The 17,881-nt window shown below is 58.6% G+C and overlaps 1 protein-coding gene across 9 annotated transcripts in view; it reads left to right on the top strand.

The window, feature by feature from the left end:
- Positions 1-14,869, top strand: part of SNPH (syntaphilin) — a 34,699-nt gene extending 19,830 nt beyond the window's left edge. Inside the window, exons 3-8 of one of the 9 annotated variants that reach the window (XM_038571844.1) lie at positions 1,190-1,245; positions 3,833-3,860; positions 4,597-5,249; positions 5,945-6,052; positions 9,490-9,639; positions 12,899-14,869. In XM_038571844.1, the coding sequence (XP_038427772.1) occupies positions 5,068-5,249; positions 5,945-6,052; positions 9,490-9,639; positions 12,899-14,075 (1,617 nt within the window). In that variant the 5' untranslated portion in view covers positions 1,190-1,245; positions 3,833-3,860; positions 4,597-5,067 and the 3' untranslated portion in view covers positions 14,076-14,869. Of the gene's footprint in view, positions 1-968; positions 1,078-1,189; positions 1,246-3,832; positions 3,861-4,596; positions 5,250-5,845; positions 6,053-9,489; positions 9,640-12,898 lie in introns of all 9 variants that reach the window. The other 8 variants (XM_038571843.1, XM_038571848.1, XM_038571841.1 and 5 more) reach the window with 8 other exon arrangements.
- Positions 14,870-17,881: the final 3,012 nt, after the last annotated feature.

Here is a 17,881-nt window from a genome sequence, read left to right as displayed (position 1 = left end):
GAAAGCACACAGTGCGTAGAGTTTAAACCGCAAACCCTTTTTAGCTAGAGCAGCAGTCTGACTGCAGACCTTGCATGCATGGAACAGATACCAGAGGAGCCCCTGTGGGTGAAGAGGGAAGGGGGCCTGAGCACTAGGGGCAAATTCTCGGGTGGTTTGCAGACCATGGGGGCTCGATGCTCGCCAAGGTCTGGAATCCGAGTCTAATCACTGCAGGACGCCTGTGGAGTGGCCTGCTGGCCTCGGGCAGCCCCCAGGGCATCTGACCAAGTGGTGGGTCTGTCTGTCCTGCCACCTTGTTGGGGTGGCCTTGGTGAGAAGAAGGAGCCCCGTGCCTCCCATCTCTGGTTCCTGCACTGAGACCGGCTTTGCAGGACACAGACAGCCAGCGGGGGAAATGCCACCAGTGCCCCCTTCCTAAATTCAAGAAGAAATGTCCTCAGTTTCTCTGAGGGTGTGGACAGTGTGGGGGCCGGTGAGGTCATGAAGCAAGTGGCAGGTTTACTGAGCTTCTGGTAGGACTGATCCTCGGAGATGTGGAGGACGGCTGCTGGCACAGCCCCGGGCCAGGCTTCCATCTCCTGCCTCTCTCTCGGCTTTGGCATTCGAGGAGCACCAGGCGCTCTGCTGTTGCATGGGAGGAATGTTCTGCATTCTCATGTTGCCTTGGCACAGCGAGGACCCCTCCCAAGTTCTGTTCTGTTGATCGCAATGCTTGGCTTTCCACAGCTGTCAGAGGCTCGAGTCATGAGACACAGATTGTTCTGTTCTCTTGGATTTTAGGGTAGCTTTCTTCTTTTATTGATGGCTGAGTCTTTGCAAAAAAAAAAAAAAAATCATTTATTGTACATACGGGAACTTCCACTTAGCTAGAATTAATGCAAGTGCCTGGTTTCTCCCCCATGACATGCTGATTGAGTAAAAATGCCACAGTGTTTTTTGAAAAATGCAGCTTTCTCATGTTACAGGGGTGGGAGCTGAAACCCAGGAGCCCTAATAATGGAAGGAGAAGAAAGCATTAATTGGAAGTCCATCATTTCATGAACAGCGCAGAATCAGAGAATGTCGGATTCAGAGGTGTCCTAGAGACCATCTAATCCAACTCCTGGCCTACCAGATGTGCCCACTTAACCCATTGTGTTACTAACAGTTGTGTGTTGATTGTGTTTATTTTTATGAACTCCCCCAGAGGGTGGTGGTCCCTGAGTTTCGACCCAAGGCATGGCATGCTAAGTGGTCACCACAGTAAGTGATGGGAGAAGTCCAGGGGAAAAGACCTGCAGGGCAGAGCCTTGCAGATGTATGCATGAGGGCACAGTGGGGAACGGCTGCAGGCTAGACCAACAGCTGAGCAAGCTGTCACAGTGACTGCTGGGGCTTCCCCTGGGGGTCTGCAGGCCGCTGAGAGCACGTGGGCAAGGGTATAGATGAGCCGGCCTTGAACGCCAGAATCAAGTGTTATGCCCTATTTTTATGTATCGGGGGGCCTCTGATGTATCTTGAGGTTCCATGGCCTCTTCTCTGTTGCTTCTGCTGCTGCCCTGACCCAAGTTCTTCTCATTTCTCACCTGGGAGGTCTTGATAACCTAGCTCATCTCCCTGCCAGTATTCTTGTCCGTGCCCAGCCACATTCCACAAAGGCCCCCTACCTACCAGGGGCTTTCTAAACTGCAAGTCTGATCATGTCCCTCCCCCTTCAAAGGCCCTTCCTTGGCTTCTGTTGCCCAGAGGACAAGATCCTGGCTTAGGTGTTCTGTGTGGCCAGCACTGCCTTGTCCTACAGCCTCACCCCCATTGTGCCTCTGACCTCACCAGACCCCCTGGTTTCCCCAGCCACCATGCCATGGAACTATTCACTGCCTTTGCCCAGCCTTTTCCTTCCTTCCCACTTGCTTTCTCTGACTGACAAACTCCTATTCATCCTTTGAAACCCAGTGTAAATTTCACTTTGGAGAAGCTTTTGCTGACCCTCATGAGACCACATGATGTCTTGAATCTGTTTCTGTTTTGAAGCTCACGTTGTGTTGCAATGATCTACTTCCAAGATACTGGCGATTCCCACTTTTGAGTGTGTGTTATGTGATGCGTGCTAGGCTGAGCCCTGGGCATGCATTAACCTGCCACAGTAGCCACACGAGGTGCATTCTGTTACAGCCCCACTCATAGATGAGGAAGCTGAGACGCAGAGAAGGGGAGTGACATGCCCAGGGCATGCACTGGGAGGGCGACAGGCTGAGATCTGAGCCCAGACCTGTTTGACTCTATTCTTGCATCCTTTTGCATCCTGTTGCCTGGATCCTGCTGTGTCCCCTGGACCCTATTGCAGGCCTTGTGGGGACTGATCAAAGGGAGCGTGCAGCGGAGCTGTCCTGGTGTGGGCAGGATGGGGAAGTGGAGGGACACTGGAGTGCGGGGCTGGCTTTCCTCTGGTGTTGAGGTGACAGGAGACTCTCAGCCCAGCTCCCCATGGTGAAGGGTTTCCTTCCACCTTCCATTCTGGCTGCCTGGGCAAAGGGCTGTGGGACTCCAGGGGAGAAGGCAGGTGGCATAGTGACATAGACTATGGCAACCTGTCTCCTCTCTGGGGCCCGGAGAGGGAAGGAGGACTTGAGAGAGCACACCCAGGCTTCTGAGTAGGATCCTGGAGAGGTGGCTCCCTTTGAGCCTGGGTGGCTTCTGTCCTCCCCTTAGGGACCCCCACCTGCAAGGTCCTGTCCCAGTAGGGGAATGCCACTTCCGCCTCTGTCCTGGATGAATGGCTGGCTCTGGCCTCCCAGGAGACCATTGGGTCCATCCAGGTACAAATGCTGTCCCCTTCTCAGCCCCTGGGCCAGAGAGGAAGGAAGAGGGAGTGCAAGAGGAGGGAGGTGTGGGGTTGCCAAGCGAGGTAGGAGCAGGGACCGCTGAGACAAAGCCCTCATTGTACTGAGGCCACACTCAGCTCCAAGGCAAACCAGGCATCTTGCCTGCCTCCCCGGACACAGGCCCAGGACTCCACCTGAACTTCCTAGCTCCTTAACAACCCTTATCCGAGCTGGCTTGGAAGAGTGAGGCCTGTCCTCGGACCTGAGCCCTCCTGCCTCTGCTGGAAAGTCCTCCTGAAGGCACCACCTCCTCAGTGCATCCTCCCAAAAGCAAGAAGGGAAGGGGTGAGGCTGCCAGGGAAGTCAGGCCGCCTGGGACTAGAAGCCAGGGTCTGTCTGGCCCTGCAGCTCTGCCACCTTAGGCCCAAGTGTGATAACAGATCGCCCTTCTGTACCCCCTGGGCTGTGCGCAGGAAGAATGGAGCCCTTGGCAACCTCCCTGACAAGTGTGGGGAGCACTCTTGTCCCACGGTGCCTCCTCCTGAGGCCAACCCCACAGTGCCAGGAGGCCTTGCCTAGACGATGGGGGCACGATGTTGGGGGGGGGGACACATCCCTGAGCTGAGGCGAGCAGCTCAGGTGACAGGCACAGTGTCGGCAGCTCCTGCGCCCGGCATCCGACACCTCCGGGCAGACAATGCTGGCTGTGTCTGGGCCCGCCAGAGGAACAGGCTACACTCTGTGTCACAGCCAGGAAACAGGCCACCTGAGCAGCGCCTTTGTCCCCTCAGGAGGCAGCCCCACTGCCGGGCAGGATGAGCCGACTCCCCCGAGGCCCTAACACGAGAAGGGGTGGTGCCCAGCCGGGGGACCCCAAAGTTTGAGATCCAGCCCCTGGGCTTCTGGTGTTGGCCTGGTTCTCCTGTTGGCCCTGCCACACCCTGGGGGTGTGACGGGGGTGAGTCCCTCCCTCTGGGAGGCTCAGATCCCTTGTCTGTAAGGGCACTAATCACAGCACTTCCTCATAGGGTTTTTGGGAGGAGTCAATGGCACACTGTACGTAGTAATGTGCTTGGCCTGGGGCGTGCGCACAGTGGGGCGTGGTGAACGCTTCTCTCCAGCATGGGAGAGGTCAGGGCACGGTATCCCTGGCCAGGTCTCCAGTAACCCAGGCTGCTATCCTCAGCCCCTGCCGTGAGCATGGAAGGAGGGAACAGGGGTCTCTGGAGCTGGCACACAACTAGTGGCTGCAAAGAGCCCGGGCCCCCCGTCTCAGACTCCAGGCGCTCTGGGACAGTGCCCGGTGCGGGACTCCTTCCTACAACAGCTGACACCCAGCCCACCATGGGGCTTCTCCCCTCCTTTAACCCCTGTAGGGCTGCCTGTGGAGCCTAAGCCTCTACCTGCCTGTCAAGAGTGCCAAGGATGGGTCTCTGTAGGCCTGGTCACTTCCTACTAGTTCCAGCCCACCAAGAGTCCCCAGACAGAGGAGGGCTTCTGTACCCATTACCCCTTTCCTCATCTGCTTTGAGCCAATGCTCTGAGGTCCTACTGCACGCCCCAGTCAGCATGCATGTTTGCATGGGTGGGTGCAGGCATGGCTGTGTGCAGCATGCATGCGGGAGGGCCTGGCTGCATGTCCTGCATCATGGGAAGGCCCTGAGCATGTTCATGGAGATGTGTGTGGCATGTCTTGGAATGGCAGAGACATAGTACCTTTTCACATTCATGTGTATCCATATGTCTTTCTACACGTGTGCTGGTATGTCGGTCTGTCTTGTCTCCACTATAGACAGGAAGCCCCCAAGCCACACGCCAACGGGCGCTCTGGGAAGGTGACGTCGAGACTAGCCCAGCCTCACTTGGGGTTCCTGGTCCTGCTCCAGGAGTCCTCCAACCAGCAGCCCCCGCCAAGGAGGGAGGACTGTCCAGCGCAGGGTGGGGTCCGAGTAAGGGATCGGAGGGCCTGGCCTGTAGCATAGAGGACTCAGTGCTGCACTGGGGGTCAGGAGGCCCTGCCTCGATGCCCATGTGACCTTGGGTGAGGCCCTTGAGCTCTTGCTCCACATTCAATCATCTGGAGAACACGGGGTCGGATCTATGATTTCTGGCTGCCCCTGAGGCTCTGACGATCGATCAAGGTCTTAAGTCAGGTGGCAAGAGTGTGCTAACTTCGTTGGTGGAGGCAGCTGCAGCTAGCGCCTGGCCTACCAGGCCCTCGCTCAGTCCTGGGGTGTCCTGCCAGAGGGTGAGAGGAGGAGCCATGCCAGGCAGCGGCCCCAACGAGAGGATGACGTGGCCTGGTCCGGCCCTCCCCGCGGCACCCCCAACGCGCCCTCTCTCCTCAGCCCCGGGGACACCACCCATCCCGCCCCTCACCCGGACCCGCAGCCTCATGGCCATGTCCCTGCCGGGCAGTAGACGGGCCTCTGCTGGATCCCGCAGGTGAGTGCCCCCCTTGGCCTCGGAGGGCGGGAAGGGGGAGGGCCTCCGTTCCCCCCTCTGCCACCAACCTGCAGTGTAGCCTTGAGCAAGTCATTTCCCAGTTTTCCCAGCTCTAGAACAGGCTTGCTAACACTCACCTCCTGCTGAGGCTCAAATGACACAGTGGATAGAAAGGTTCTCTGAAGCATTAAAGCCCTGGGGGTCCCACCATCCTCAGTATTGCTGCTGAGCTTCACGGTGACTAGAAGGACTCATGCTATCATCCACTCTGGCTCACTTGGCCCCCCTGACTCCGACCTGTGTGTGCCCCCCTCCTGTCCCCACCCCTGCCTGCCCCCTCTGCCCCAGCTGTGTCAGCCCTTGCAGGGCCCTCCTCTGGGCTCAGGGGGACCCTGGAACCCTGGAAGCTGAGGAACCCTGGCTAGGGCAGATGGGACCCTACCCTTAGCCCTGCCCAGCCTCCATGCCCGTCCTGGGGAGCCAGGAGGACCAGCCTCCTCCTGGTTTTCCATCTTGATTTGCGCTGTCTGTTTTGTCACCCCTGTGTGTACGTCCCCTCTCTCCTCTGCTTCTCTCCCCCGGCCGTGACCCCGCAGCGGGGGCCCTTTGGGCCGCAGCGGCCTGGCAGTGTTCGCCCAGTGCCCGCAGCTGCCCGCCAGCCAGAACGAGCACCTGCCTCTTCTTCCTGCCTCCAGGCGCACCTCTCCGCCCGTGAGCGTGCGGGACGCCTACGGCACCTCCTCTCTCAGCAGCAGCAGCAACTCCGGCTCCTGCAAGGGCAGCGACAGCAGCCCCACGCCCAGGTAACCCCCCTGTGCACCTGCACACCGCACCCCCATGGGTGGGGACCGGGACTCCTGCGCTCCTGGCTGCACGGGCTCCAGCTGGTCCTTCAGAGCCTCAGGTCCTGTGTGAAGGGGAGGGTGGCGCCCCGTTGCCCGTGACCAAGGCAGGGGCTTAGACAAGCAAGGGGATGCTTTCAGAACTAGGCCCAGCGGCAAGCAGCTCCCTGAAGTGTTGGGGACCCCAGCCCATCTTCCTGCTCCACCATCCTTAGGGCACAGCTTTTGTCCTCACCCTTATAAGAGGCTCTGATACCTCCAGGCGTCAGGTCAGCATCGGGGCAGGGAAGGAGGAAGGTAGAAAGGCCACCCCTCCGCTACTACAAGAGACTCCTGTTTTCCTTTTTTTTTTTTTTTTTTAAGATTTTATTTATTTATGCATGAGAGACAGAGCAAGGCAGAGACCCAGGCAGAGGGAGAAGCAGCTCCGTGCAGGGAGCCCCATGCGGGACTTGATCCCAGGACCCTGGGATCACAACCTGAGCTGAAAGCAGACGCTCAACTGCTGAGCCACCCAGGCGTCCTGAGGCTCCTGTTTTCTGGGAAGGGTCACCTTCCCCAGGAATTCTATCTACACGCTGCCAGCTGGCACTGGGTGATGTGATTGGCTGTGGCTGTGGGGCTGGTGGCACAAGGAGCACCACATTGTCCCTGGTATGGTACCAGCTCTCACAGAATTGGAGTTTTCTTGGGGAAGGAGCAAGGATGGATATATGGGCAGGCCACTCGGCATCTGTGGCCCTGCTTTCCTCAGGCACCACCTGGACAGTGACAGAGGTGCAGCTGGTTTGGAAAGCGGAGTGCATTACAATGTGGCACGTGCTATGTTGTGGGGCTCAGGGAAGGAGGAACGGAAAAGCAGGATCTGCTGGGGAGGCAGGTGAAGGGAAGCTGAGCATTCTCTAAAACCAGGGGGTGACAGCTCCAGCGGCCCATCCTGATTCCCCAGTGGAGCCAAGGAGCGAAGGCTGGGCAGCCAACTTCCCGTCCCTTGAATCTCCCTTCCCGTTGGGTGCCCAACGTCCCTCCAGCTTCAACGAATCGATGTCTGCAGGTGGCCTGTAACTGGTAGCTGCCATCATGAGGCCTTTGGTCCCATGTGAGAGTCCTGGGCCACCACAGCTGACTTGCAGCTCCTGCAGCCAGAGAACCTCATGGGAAGGCTGGTCCTGCTCTTCCAGCAGAGATGGTGTCATGGGTGTGAAGTGACGTTCAGATCACGCTGAGGTGGCACTTCTCAGAGTTTCCCACCGTGACACATGTGATGGGTGACACATGTGTGCAGGACCCATGGCCCAGCCTCCTGGCCGTCACTCCACCCTGAGCGCAGGGGGCGAGAGTGGTACTACAGCGCTCAAATTTTGAAAAGTATACAATTGGCAACTTTAACACTTTTTCATTAGTAGCAGATTTTTGCCGTGCTTGTCATAACTGCAGCTCACTGGGACGGTCCCAGCCCTGAGGCTGAGAACTGGCAGCATGGGAGGATCTTCTGGCCACATCAATAGTGGCTGCCCTGGGCTGTGGCTTCAGTGCAAACTGGCATTCTGAGACGGGAATAGCAGAGAGCCATGGATTATAGAATATTCTTCTTTTCCACTATATATACATATATACATATAAAATGGATAACAGAATATATATATAGGGTTTTATATATATATATATATATTCTGTGATATGAGTGATATTCATGAGTGATATATATACATATATATCAGTCATGAAAGCAAGTTGGAAGAGTGAGAACAGCTTTGTCTCTAATTCTCAACTGCACTAGTTTAATAGTTTAACCAGGGCCTGTGGGGGAGATCCACTCACTGCAGATCCGTGCCCCTCGAGCCCGAGTCCTGGCACGGCGGCCACCAGGATGGCTGCTCTTTTGGGAGGAGATTCTTAGAGCCCACTGAGGGGGCATCCCCAGCTCCCGACCCACGCCACCCCTCTGCCCCCGTCACCAGGAAAACAGGCCGGCGTGTGGTATGGCTTGAGTTTAACCTAGGGACAACGAGGTGAGTAAGCAGAAGAGAATCGTGTCCCTTTCTCTCTTCTATCCACACACATTCTCTTCAGTGGCTGACAGTTTACAAATTCTTTATCCTCAGCAAACATTAGACGGCCCCCATGGAACCTTTCAAACTGCCTCCCTCGTGGCTGCTTCAGCAAACCAGGGCCTGTCTATTCAGACCTGTTGATGTCCTTGGCCCCGTCCCCTAGGGGAGCAGGGCTGGCTGGCCACGAGGCCTCTGCCAGGCTGCATGAGAACAAGCCCAGGCTTTGAGGCCAAGCTCTGAGGAGGCTTCCCAGAATGACCAGCAGGCAGGACACTGTGGCCCGGCCACAGCATATCAGAGTTGGGTGCGAGGCCAGGCCCTCCCTCCTTCCCTCCCGCCTTCCCTCCCTCCTCCTGCACTGGGTGGCAATTCCTCCTCTTGGCAGTGCTGAACCTGGGTATGACACACACACACACACACACACACACACGCCTGTGCCACCTCAGGCTGGGCAGCATGTGGCATCTGGCTTGCTGCCACCTCAGGGTTTAGCTATTGAGGACTAGATGCCCAGAGCCAGTGGGTGTTCACACATGTGTTTGGATGTGACCTCAGAGAATGTGTGTGTGTGTGTGTGTGTGTGTGGAAAGTGTGTGCATTTGTGTGAACCCATGCATGGGCTGGTGTCCCAGGCCTTGCAAGCGTTCCCGAGGATGGCTGCAGGATGGTGGGGCCATGTGCCCTTGGGTGTGTGCACGCAGAGGTGGACACGCAGGCGCAAGTGGGCCAGGGTAACTACTCAGATGTACGCGCTCCAAGGAAACGTGTGTACATGATTGTGCAGGCCTGCGTGTACATGAAGATGGCAAGGAGGGCACCGGAGTGTGTTGGAGAGAGCTGTGCCTGCACTCCCGGCCCCCCGCCCCCGCCCCGGACTCCTGCAGGCCCGGCAGTGAAGGCTCTCAGCCTGGGGGGTGCGTTCTCCTACCTGGGGTGAGCCCTTACCCCCATGCCAGCCCCGGAGAATTACACAGGGAAGTGCACCTGCCCCCAGGCTCTAGTGCCCAACTCATTCTCTGGGTTAGGAGACCAGACACCTGAGTTCTGGGACCACCGCAGGAGTCATATGACTGATGACATCAGTAGAGTGCCCCACACAGCCGGGTGCCAGGCTGTGGGTCCTGTGGTGCCCTGTGTCTGCACCCCTAACTAGAGGAGCCCTGAGCTTCCCACTGTGGTCTTCCCTTACAAGAGCTTTGATAAAACCTACCTGCCAAAAGGTCTGGGCGTTCTCATGCCCACACAGGCCCCAGGGGGAGGCCTAGCCTGGAGGCACCTGCTGGCTGTGGGACCAGGACGATGAGCCACCTCTTCCTCCCTTCCCACTGACACGTTTCCTTGCAGACGCTCCATGAAGTACACACTGTGCAGCGACAACCATGGCGTCAAGCCCCCCACCCCGGAGCAGTACCTGACCCCCCTGCAGCAGAAGGAGGTGTGCATCCGGCACCTGAAGGCCCGGCTGAAGGACACACAGGACCGGCTCCAGGACCGGTGAGCCGCTGGCCCAGGGCAGCCCTGGAGAGATGCTCTCCACACTCAGAGGAGCACTTCTGGGAGGAAGGAGTGGCTGAGGGCTTCCTGACACCCACCTGCCCTTTCCTTTCCAGCAAAGCCCTGTAGGAGCCCCTTTCTAGAGCCCTCAGCCATCCCCATTGTCTCCTCAGCTGCTCTTCTGGACTGCCACAGGGGCTGCTTGGGCTCAGGCAGGGAGCAGCTTCCCCTGATGGCCTGCTGGTCCTCTCCCAGTCTGGGCCTGGTGGTCCCTTTTGGCTGCTTCTTGCCCTCTGGCTCCTTTTCACCTGAGGATCAGGAGCCCAGGGCATTCTTCCTGGCTTACCTTCCCTGTGAGTCCCCCTTTGCTTCCTCCCAGGGAGTCACCAGGGTGCTCTTGGCCCACTGGTTCAGGCCCCAGAGGCCTCTCTGCTCATCTACTTGCATATGATGTGTGTGAGCATGAAAAACCTTTCTCGAGCTCCTACCCAGCCCGGGGGTCCCTCAGGAGTCCCTACAGTCCCCTCTGAGCACATTCTCCAGACCTGGGGGCCAATCCTGACCCTCTCAGCTGCTAACTTTCTGGGCTTCCGGCTTCATTCTTACGATCAAAGCTTCAGGTCTGCCCTCTGACTCTGTCATCTTCTCCCTCTCCTCCAGACTGTCAGTTCAAACACGCAGCCGACTCTGAGCCACACCAGGCACTATGCCAGGCACCAGAGGTCAGGGCAGGTTCCCACGACTATGGCTTCTTTCCTCTTTTTTTAAAACTCTGCAGCTTTATTTGGCATGTAATTCACATCCCGTACAGTTCACCTCTCTGAAGCACACCCTTCGGCGATTTTTGGGATAGGCACAGAATCATGCAACCATCCCCAGTATCTAGTTCCAGAACATTTTCATCACCCCAGAAGGAAACACCGTTCCCAGTGGCAGTCATGGCCCAGGCCCCTGGTAACCACTGATCTTTCCATCTTTATGGATGTGTCTATTCTGGACATGGCATATAAATGGAAGCATACAATATGCATGAGCACGTCTTCCGTGACCAGAGCGCTGCCAAGTAGCCAATCCGGTATGGATCTGTTGTGGTTTTGAACTACGGGAAGTTACAGGTGGCATTCCGTGGGCCTCCTTCATAGTTGGGATTTCTGTTTTTAGAAAATAGTCCTGGGTCTGCCTGGCCATTTGCGCTCACGTCCTCAGGAAGCAGACAGCCCGTCTCCCCGCCTCCTGTCTGGGGCTGGCCCAGCGGCTCAAGCAGACCATCTGCCCCGTGCGGTTTGGGCACAGTGCCCTGGCATGGACGTGCCTACACTTCAAATCCCTGGCCACTCTCTGCCTGTTACTCTTGCGGGAACCTGTGGCAGCTCTTTGCTTGCTCTGTTGCTGTACCACACACGCTCCACATGTTCACTTTGATACTTGCCTCCTGCAGTAACCTCCCTGCTCCTTAAAGAAGCTTCTACACTCCATGCTTTTGTTTGCTGTGTCCCTACTTCCTGAGATGGCCTTGCCCCCATTCTGCTTTGCTGGCAAACTCATCCTTCAGGGCTCAGTTCCAGTGTGATGTCCTAGACGGGGTGGGAAAGGCATGGCTTCCTGGCCTGGGGGTCCCGCTGGCTCCAAGGACAGAGGGGCGGGGCCCAGCCACACTGAGCAGCCCAGTCCCTTCCTCCAAACTCGTTCTCCCTCCCAGGGCTTGGAATCCACGGGGAAGGTTTCTCTAGAGTGAACCCCAGTAAGGGTCTCATGCGTGGGGGTCCATCTGCCGTTGCCACTCTGAGTCACTCCAGTCCCTGCTGCCATCACAAGGTTGTGTCCTGGGGGGCAGTCCAGTCCACCCCTTTCCAGATAATGCCCTGGCTGACCTTCCTGGCCACCGCAGCCCCTCAGCCCAGACCCTTCGACATTGCAGAGCACACTTCAGCCTCATTTCCTGCACTGGCCATCTCATCTGGCTCTGAAAAGAGCCCAGTGCTTGATCTGGGATGGTCCCTCTGCTGGGCTCATCACCCTCACAGTGATGGTCAAGCCCTGCGTGGATTGCATTTCCTTGAATGTGGGGCACGTGGGCCATCTGGCTGGGGGTAGGTAGTGGTGTTGGGGTGGATGGCCCCCGCCCCCTGCACCACCCTGCAGGACGTGCTGGCTCAGGAGTGGCTTTCCTCCACCCTCACTGCCCTCACAATAGCCTGCCCTGTCTCCTGCTGCCTTCTCTGCCAGACTTGATAGAATGTTCTTTTAATGCACCTCCTTCCCCCACACCCCGATTTGTCTGTGACTCGGGGTGCCTGTGTCTGGTTTGCCTGGCACTGGCCTTTTCTCTCAGAAGTAGCTTGGGCCTTCTTGTCCAACTTTTTGGCCCATCGTCTTCACAGTAGATACAAAGCAAGGATGATCAGTGTAGATAAAAAAGAGCCACCTGTTTTCACCACTTTCTTTTTTTTTTTTTTTAATTTATTTATGATAGTCACACAGAGAGAGAGAGAGGCAGAGACATAGGCAGAGGGAGAGGGAGAAGCAGGTTCCATGCACAGGGAGCCCGACGTGGGATTCGATCCTGGGTCTCCAGGATCGTGCCCTGGGCCAAAGGCAGGTGCCAAACCGCTGCGCCACCCAGGGATCCCTCACCACTTTCTTGTATCACACCCACCACCTTTCATCCCTACACTGAGGGGACATGTGAAGCCCACAGCTCCCCCCACATGACAGCAATAAGTTCCTCAGCAAAGTGCGGCAGCCCACCGCCTCTACCCCCAGGGGCTCTGGCCAGGGACCCCCGGGGACAGTATTCACCTACAGGAAGGAGGCCATGTCCCTCCCCACAGAACAGAAATTTTAGCTTTAGTTCTTATTATCTTATATTAAAATTTTAAAACAGATGTGTTTGGGTTTTACAGTGCTAGGCATTGATTGATACACTAAGTATCTTTCATATCTAATCTCTCCTGTAGATATCGGATTTAAGTGGGAACGGTCGGTCGTCTAGGTTTCAGCCTCCAGGGCTGGGGAGGCAGAGGCAGGGCTAGACGTTTCTTTTCCCCACTGCCCTCGGTGGGGAGGAGGCCCCTTGGCCACCCCTCTGGTCCCCTCTGGAGCGAGAAGGAGCCAATGAATCAGGCCTTTTGCATTTAGCTCTGGGCCGGGAGGTATTGGCCGCCCCCCTCCCCCAATCCTTGGCAACAGCCCTTCCTTGCTTGTCCTCCATGGTGGTGGCAGGCCAGTCAGTGAGCATGTGTGTCTCGTCCACTCACAGAGACACTGAGATCGACGACCTCAAGATGCAGCTGTCTCGCATGCAGGAGGACTGGATTGAGGAGGAGTGCCACCGCGTGGAGGCCCAGCTGGCCCTGAAGGAGGCTCGCAAGGAGATCAAGCAGCTCAAGCAGGTCATTGACACGGTCAAGAACAACCTGATCGATAAGGACAAAGGGCTGCAGAAGTACTTCGTGGACATCAACATCCAGAACAAGAAGCTGGAGACACTGCTGCACAGTATGGAAGTGGCCCAGAATGGCGCCACCAAGGAGGATGGTGCCGGGGAGTCGGCTGGCGGGTCCCCCGCCCGCTCCCTCACCCGCAGCTCCACCTACACCAAGCTGAGCGACCCGGCTGTCTGCGGTGACCGCCCCCCCGGTGACCACCCTGGGGCCTCTGCCGAGGATGGGGTCGACAGTGGCTTCGCCGTGACCGACGACACCCTGAGCCGGACGGACGTGCTGGAGGCCAGCAGCCTGCTGTCATCAGGGGTGGACTGCGGCCCCGAGGAGGGCTCGCTGCACAGCAGCCTCAGCCTGGGTCCCCGCTTCCCTGCCAGCAACACCTATGAGAAGCTGCTGTGTGGCCTGGAAGCCGGCGTGCAGGCCAGCTGCATGCAGGAGCAAGCCATCCAGACAGACTTCGTGCAGTACCAGCCGGACATGGACACCATCCTGGAGAAAGTGACCAAGGCCCAGGCCTGCGGGGCAATCCCTGATGCCGGGGACAGGTGCCCGGAGCTGGAGCCCCGCCCCCCGGGGCCCAAAGACCCTGACTTGGCGGTGGTTGTGACGGTGGGTGACGAGCTTGAGGCCCCGGAGCCTGTCACCCGAGGGCCGAGCCCACACCGGCCCAGTGCCAACCCCAGCCCCAGCCTGTCGGTGAGTGTGGCATGCCCCGTGGAAGAGGAGGAGGAGGCGGCCGCGGCTGAGAAGGAGCCCAAGAGCTACTGGAGCCGCCACTACATCGTGGATCTGCTGGCTGTGGTGGTACCAGCTGTGCCCACGGTGGCCTGGCTCTGCCGCTCACAGCGGCGCCAGGGTCAGCCCATCTACAACATCAGCTCCCTGCTGCGGGGCTGCTGCACGGTGGCCTTGCACTCCATCCGCAGGATCAGCTGCCGCTCGCTGAGCCAGCAGGGCCCGGGCCAGGCGGGCGGCGGCTCCCAGCTGTGAGCAGTGCGCCACCTTCCCTCCCGCCCTCCTGGCCCCGGCCTGGCTCCGGCGGCCTGACCACTGATTGTAGGGGTGCCGCTCTCCCTCCCACTCCTTCCCCGGGGCCTCCTCTTATTTATTTAGTTTTGGGTTTGGAAGTGGCTTTTTCAGGAATTGAACAGTGTTGGGGGGCCGGGAGTCAGAGTTGGGGGAAGGCACCCCAAAACTGTGACAGGAGAAAAGGGAAGAGAGACCAAAGGTGGGGAGGCACACAGGTGGGACACGCTGCAGAGAGAGGAGGTGGGGAGGCCCCCCCAACCTGGCCCTGTCTGTCTGGACCTTCACTGCCCCTGCCCTGGAAAGTCTCTGGTGTGTTGGTCTGGGGAGGCTGGCCTGAGGCGCCCGTGGGAGCCTCCCCGCCCCTGCCCCGTCCCGTCCCCGTCCGGTCACCTGCCCACCCACGCCTTCTCTCAAGCCACCCCTTGCCCTCAGTCCTGCCTTCCAGGCCAGTATTATCTCCTCACGGGGAGGCAGCTGCCGCCCAGAGCACAGGCAACCGGCCCAGGACTCTGAGCAGGGTCGGCAACCCTGGGCCTGGGCTGCAGTTCCAGCACCTTCGGGCTGCTCCCTGCCTCGGGATTCAGAACCGTGGTCAGGCCACAGGCGTGGGCCGGAGCAAAGGTGGCGACGGGCAAGAGGTAGCAGAGCACAGCGTGGGTTCTGTGTCTGTTTGTGCTAGACCTTCCCTGGGATCCATTCCCTTCTCGGCACTTCCAGCTGCGTCAGATCACTGTTCCCGTGAGAGCTGGGGGAGGGGCTGGGGCTGGGGCTGGGGCTGGGGCTGGAACACCTGCCTGAGCCCCGGCTCTGTCTGCAGCCTCTGTCGCCTGCCTGCCCGCCCGCCCGAGAGGAGGAGGCAGCCCTTCCTTGCTTGTCCTTGGCTGCGCAGCAGGGCCCCTCTGCCTCCTGGGACAGGTCCTGCGGGCTAGGAGGCAGGGCCGGACTCGGTTTGAGAAGCCAGAGGCCATGACTGCCCCCGGAGCTCACCCCAAGGTTCCATGGGGGCCTCGGGCCCAGCTTCTGCTTTGCACTATGTTCACTTTGGGGCTTGGCCCTCACGCACCCCAGCATCTCCACTGAGGGCTGCTCACATTCTAGGGTGAAGGCTCCTAAACTCAGACCTGTCTGCCTCTGGAAGGAATTCCAGCAGGATGAGCGGCAAGATGGGATACTGAAGCCATGATGCTCATCCAGGCCAAAGCAGGGTGCCCCGGGTCGTCTCCCAGGCAGGACAGGGCAGGGCAGGGGAGCCTGCAGACTCTCTGCTCACAGCCTGAGGCCAGTTGGCCTGGGAGCCTCACTGTCCCCCTTCCGTCCCTGGGACCACATCTGGTCCCCCAGCAATGCTGCTGATTTTACCACCACTATTATTTTACAGAGTAAACCCACTCCTGCTCCATAGTGGGACTTACACCCATCTGGGCACCCCCCGCACTCTTCAGAGGTTAGGCCCCACACCTGGGGGGGTTGGTGGGACCCTGAGTCTTACTCGTCCCTCTGGCCCCGGGCCACTCTGATTCTCTGCCAAGGTTGCTTGCCCACCCCCACTGCTCCGACAGCTGCCGCCTGACTTAGGGGCTCCCAGCCCTCCTCCCTGCACCCCCCGCTCCAGGTGGGGCATCTGCATGCACTGGGCAGGGGCAGCCAGCCCAGCCATGGGGGCAACAGCCCCCTCTGCCACAACGCTTTGTGCCTCCAAAGCTCCCCCCACCAGTTGGGGCCTCAGATCAGCCATCCTTTGTGGAGCACCCCCACCCCAGCCGAAGCACACCTGAACTGGGGCCTGGCTGGGGCTGCCCCACAGATGCTGGGGTCGTGACATGGAGGGGCAGTGGACAAACCCAATCCAAAGCCAAGCCGGGACTGGCCGTGGCCCCAGCCTCCTGTGCCGTGTACTCACGAAGCTGCGTAGTGTCTCCTTAGAAATAGTCCAAGCTTTGCCGAGAAAATAAATGTATGACTATATTTGACAACACGAAATCTATATATTTTTCACCACTGGAATTCTGTGAGCTGCGTAGCCCCTCCGCTTCTGTCTGTGTCTTGCTCTCTGTGGCCTTCCTATTGTGTCTTGTGTTTTGGTGGACGTGGTCAGGGCTGAGGCCGGAGCCCACTGTGTCCCTCTGGAGAAGGCCCTCGAGATGGGCCACTGCTCTGGGTTGTAGGGCCCTCGCCCACAGCATGGAGGGTCTTCTCTTTTGGGGCCTTCAACGGGTTTTTCTTCCTGTGTCAGTGGAGGCAGTGGCTCAGCGCCCAGCCCTGGGACGGACCTGAGAGCACGCTGCCGTGGCCCTGGCCTGGCCCTTCGTGTGCGCGTGTGTGTGCTCAGTGTCCGCATCTATGCAAAAGGGGCAGCACGACATGTGCAGCTCCGAGCAGTGGAGGCACAGCGGCCTGCTGGCTCGGGTTCCCGGCCCTGGTCATGCAGGGCACAGAGCACGGGGCAGGAGGGCAAGGCCAGGGGCAGGGGCTGCTTGCCCGGGGCTCCTCCTCCAAAGATACCCTTTTTCTTCTTGCTTAATACCTCGTCCTGCTGGGCTATGGCCTTTCCCTCCTGCTCTCAGCTTTCGGAGCAGAAATTGTCGGGGCCTCCCCTCCTGCCAGCCTCCAGCTGGAGCTGATTAGATCCTAAGGGACATTTCCCCAGGAACCACCTACTGAACTGCTGGTTCCTTGGAGCTCAGTGGCCAGAAGTGGCTTCTGCTTAGATGGAGGGCCTGGGTCTGGGCCTCCCTGCTGCTCCTCTGGTCCAGCCTCAGGCAGGAATCAGAGCCAGGGCTGGGACTCTGCACAGAGAGCTGGCCTCCGGCGGAGTTTATTCCGAGCATCTCCCAAGGGGATAACTTAGCCTTTCACTGAACAGCCTTCCCAGGCACCGCTAGCACCGGGGTATCTGACAGTGCCTGGGGAGGGGCGGGCATCGGCAGAGTTCCGGGGCAAGAGCCTACCGAGGGCCTGAGCCCGGGGAACTCATGACACCCTCTCTGACCTATGGGGACAATGCAAACAAATCACAGTGTACTCTCCCACTCGGCCATCCCCTCGATGGAGAATTCAGGGGATACAGGAAGGGGGGAGGTGGGGAGGGTCTTCATTTTGTCTCCTTTGTCCTTCTGTTCAGATAGAGTTGTACCTGCAGCAGACAGCTCTGAATTAAAGCATGAAACCACAGCAAGACCCTCGGCCTGAATTCTTTATATCGTGGTGGGTTTTTTTCGTTTTTGTTTTTGTTTTCTGAGAGGGATGCAGGAGGCTTAAACCATCCCTGCCAATCTAGGATACACGGCGTACACACAGGGAAGGACTGGCAGAAAGAGGGCCTTTCTGAGGTTGGAACCAGACAGCCTCGTGCTGGCTCAGCGCTGTCATGTACCTGTTGCGGCAGCTGAAGTTTCACTCCCCTCCTGGGTCACACAGATGATCTCGGACCTAGAAGGGCCTCTCCCAGCCCCCTGTGGGTCAGCCCTGCTGGCGCCTGTCAGTGCCCCGCATCCACTCTGGTATCCCTGAAGTGGATCTCCTGTGCTCTCTGCAGATGCAGAAGCAGGCTGAGCAGGGCTGCTCTGAAGCCAGAGTCCCTCCTCCAGAGTCCCACACTGCTCCCCCACTCCAGCACCTCTGTCCCCGACTGGCAGGCAGCACGTGATGGCGGCAGGGCCAAAGCGCTGCTCTCAGGCACTGTGTGTAGAAAAGACCACGGTCTCAACGCTGCTTAGAAGAAAACCAGGCCTGGCGTGTCATGGGACCAAGGATTCTGGAATTCTCAA

Source organism: Canis lupus, chromosome 24 (genome assembly GCF_011100685.1).
Source record: "Canis lupus familiaris isolate Mischka breed German Shepherd chromosome 24, alternate assembly UU_Cfam_GSD_1.0, whole genome shotgun sequence".
Taxonomy (NCBI): Eukaryota; Metazoa; Chordata; class Mammalia; order Carnivora; family Canidae; genus Canis; species Canis lupus.
Note: the sequence above shows the minus strand (reverse complement) of the source record. Positions and strands in the feature narration are given on the sequence as shown.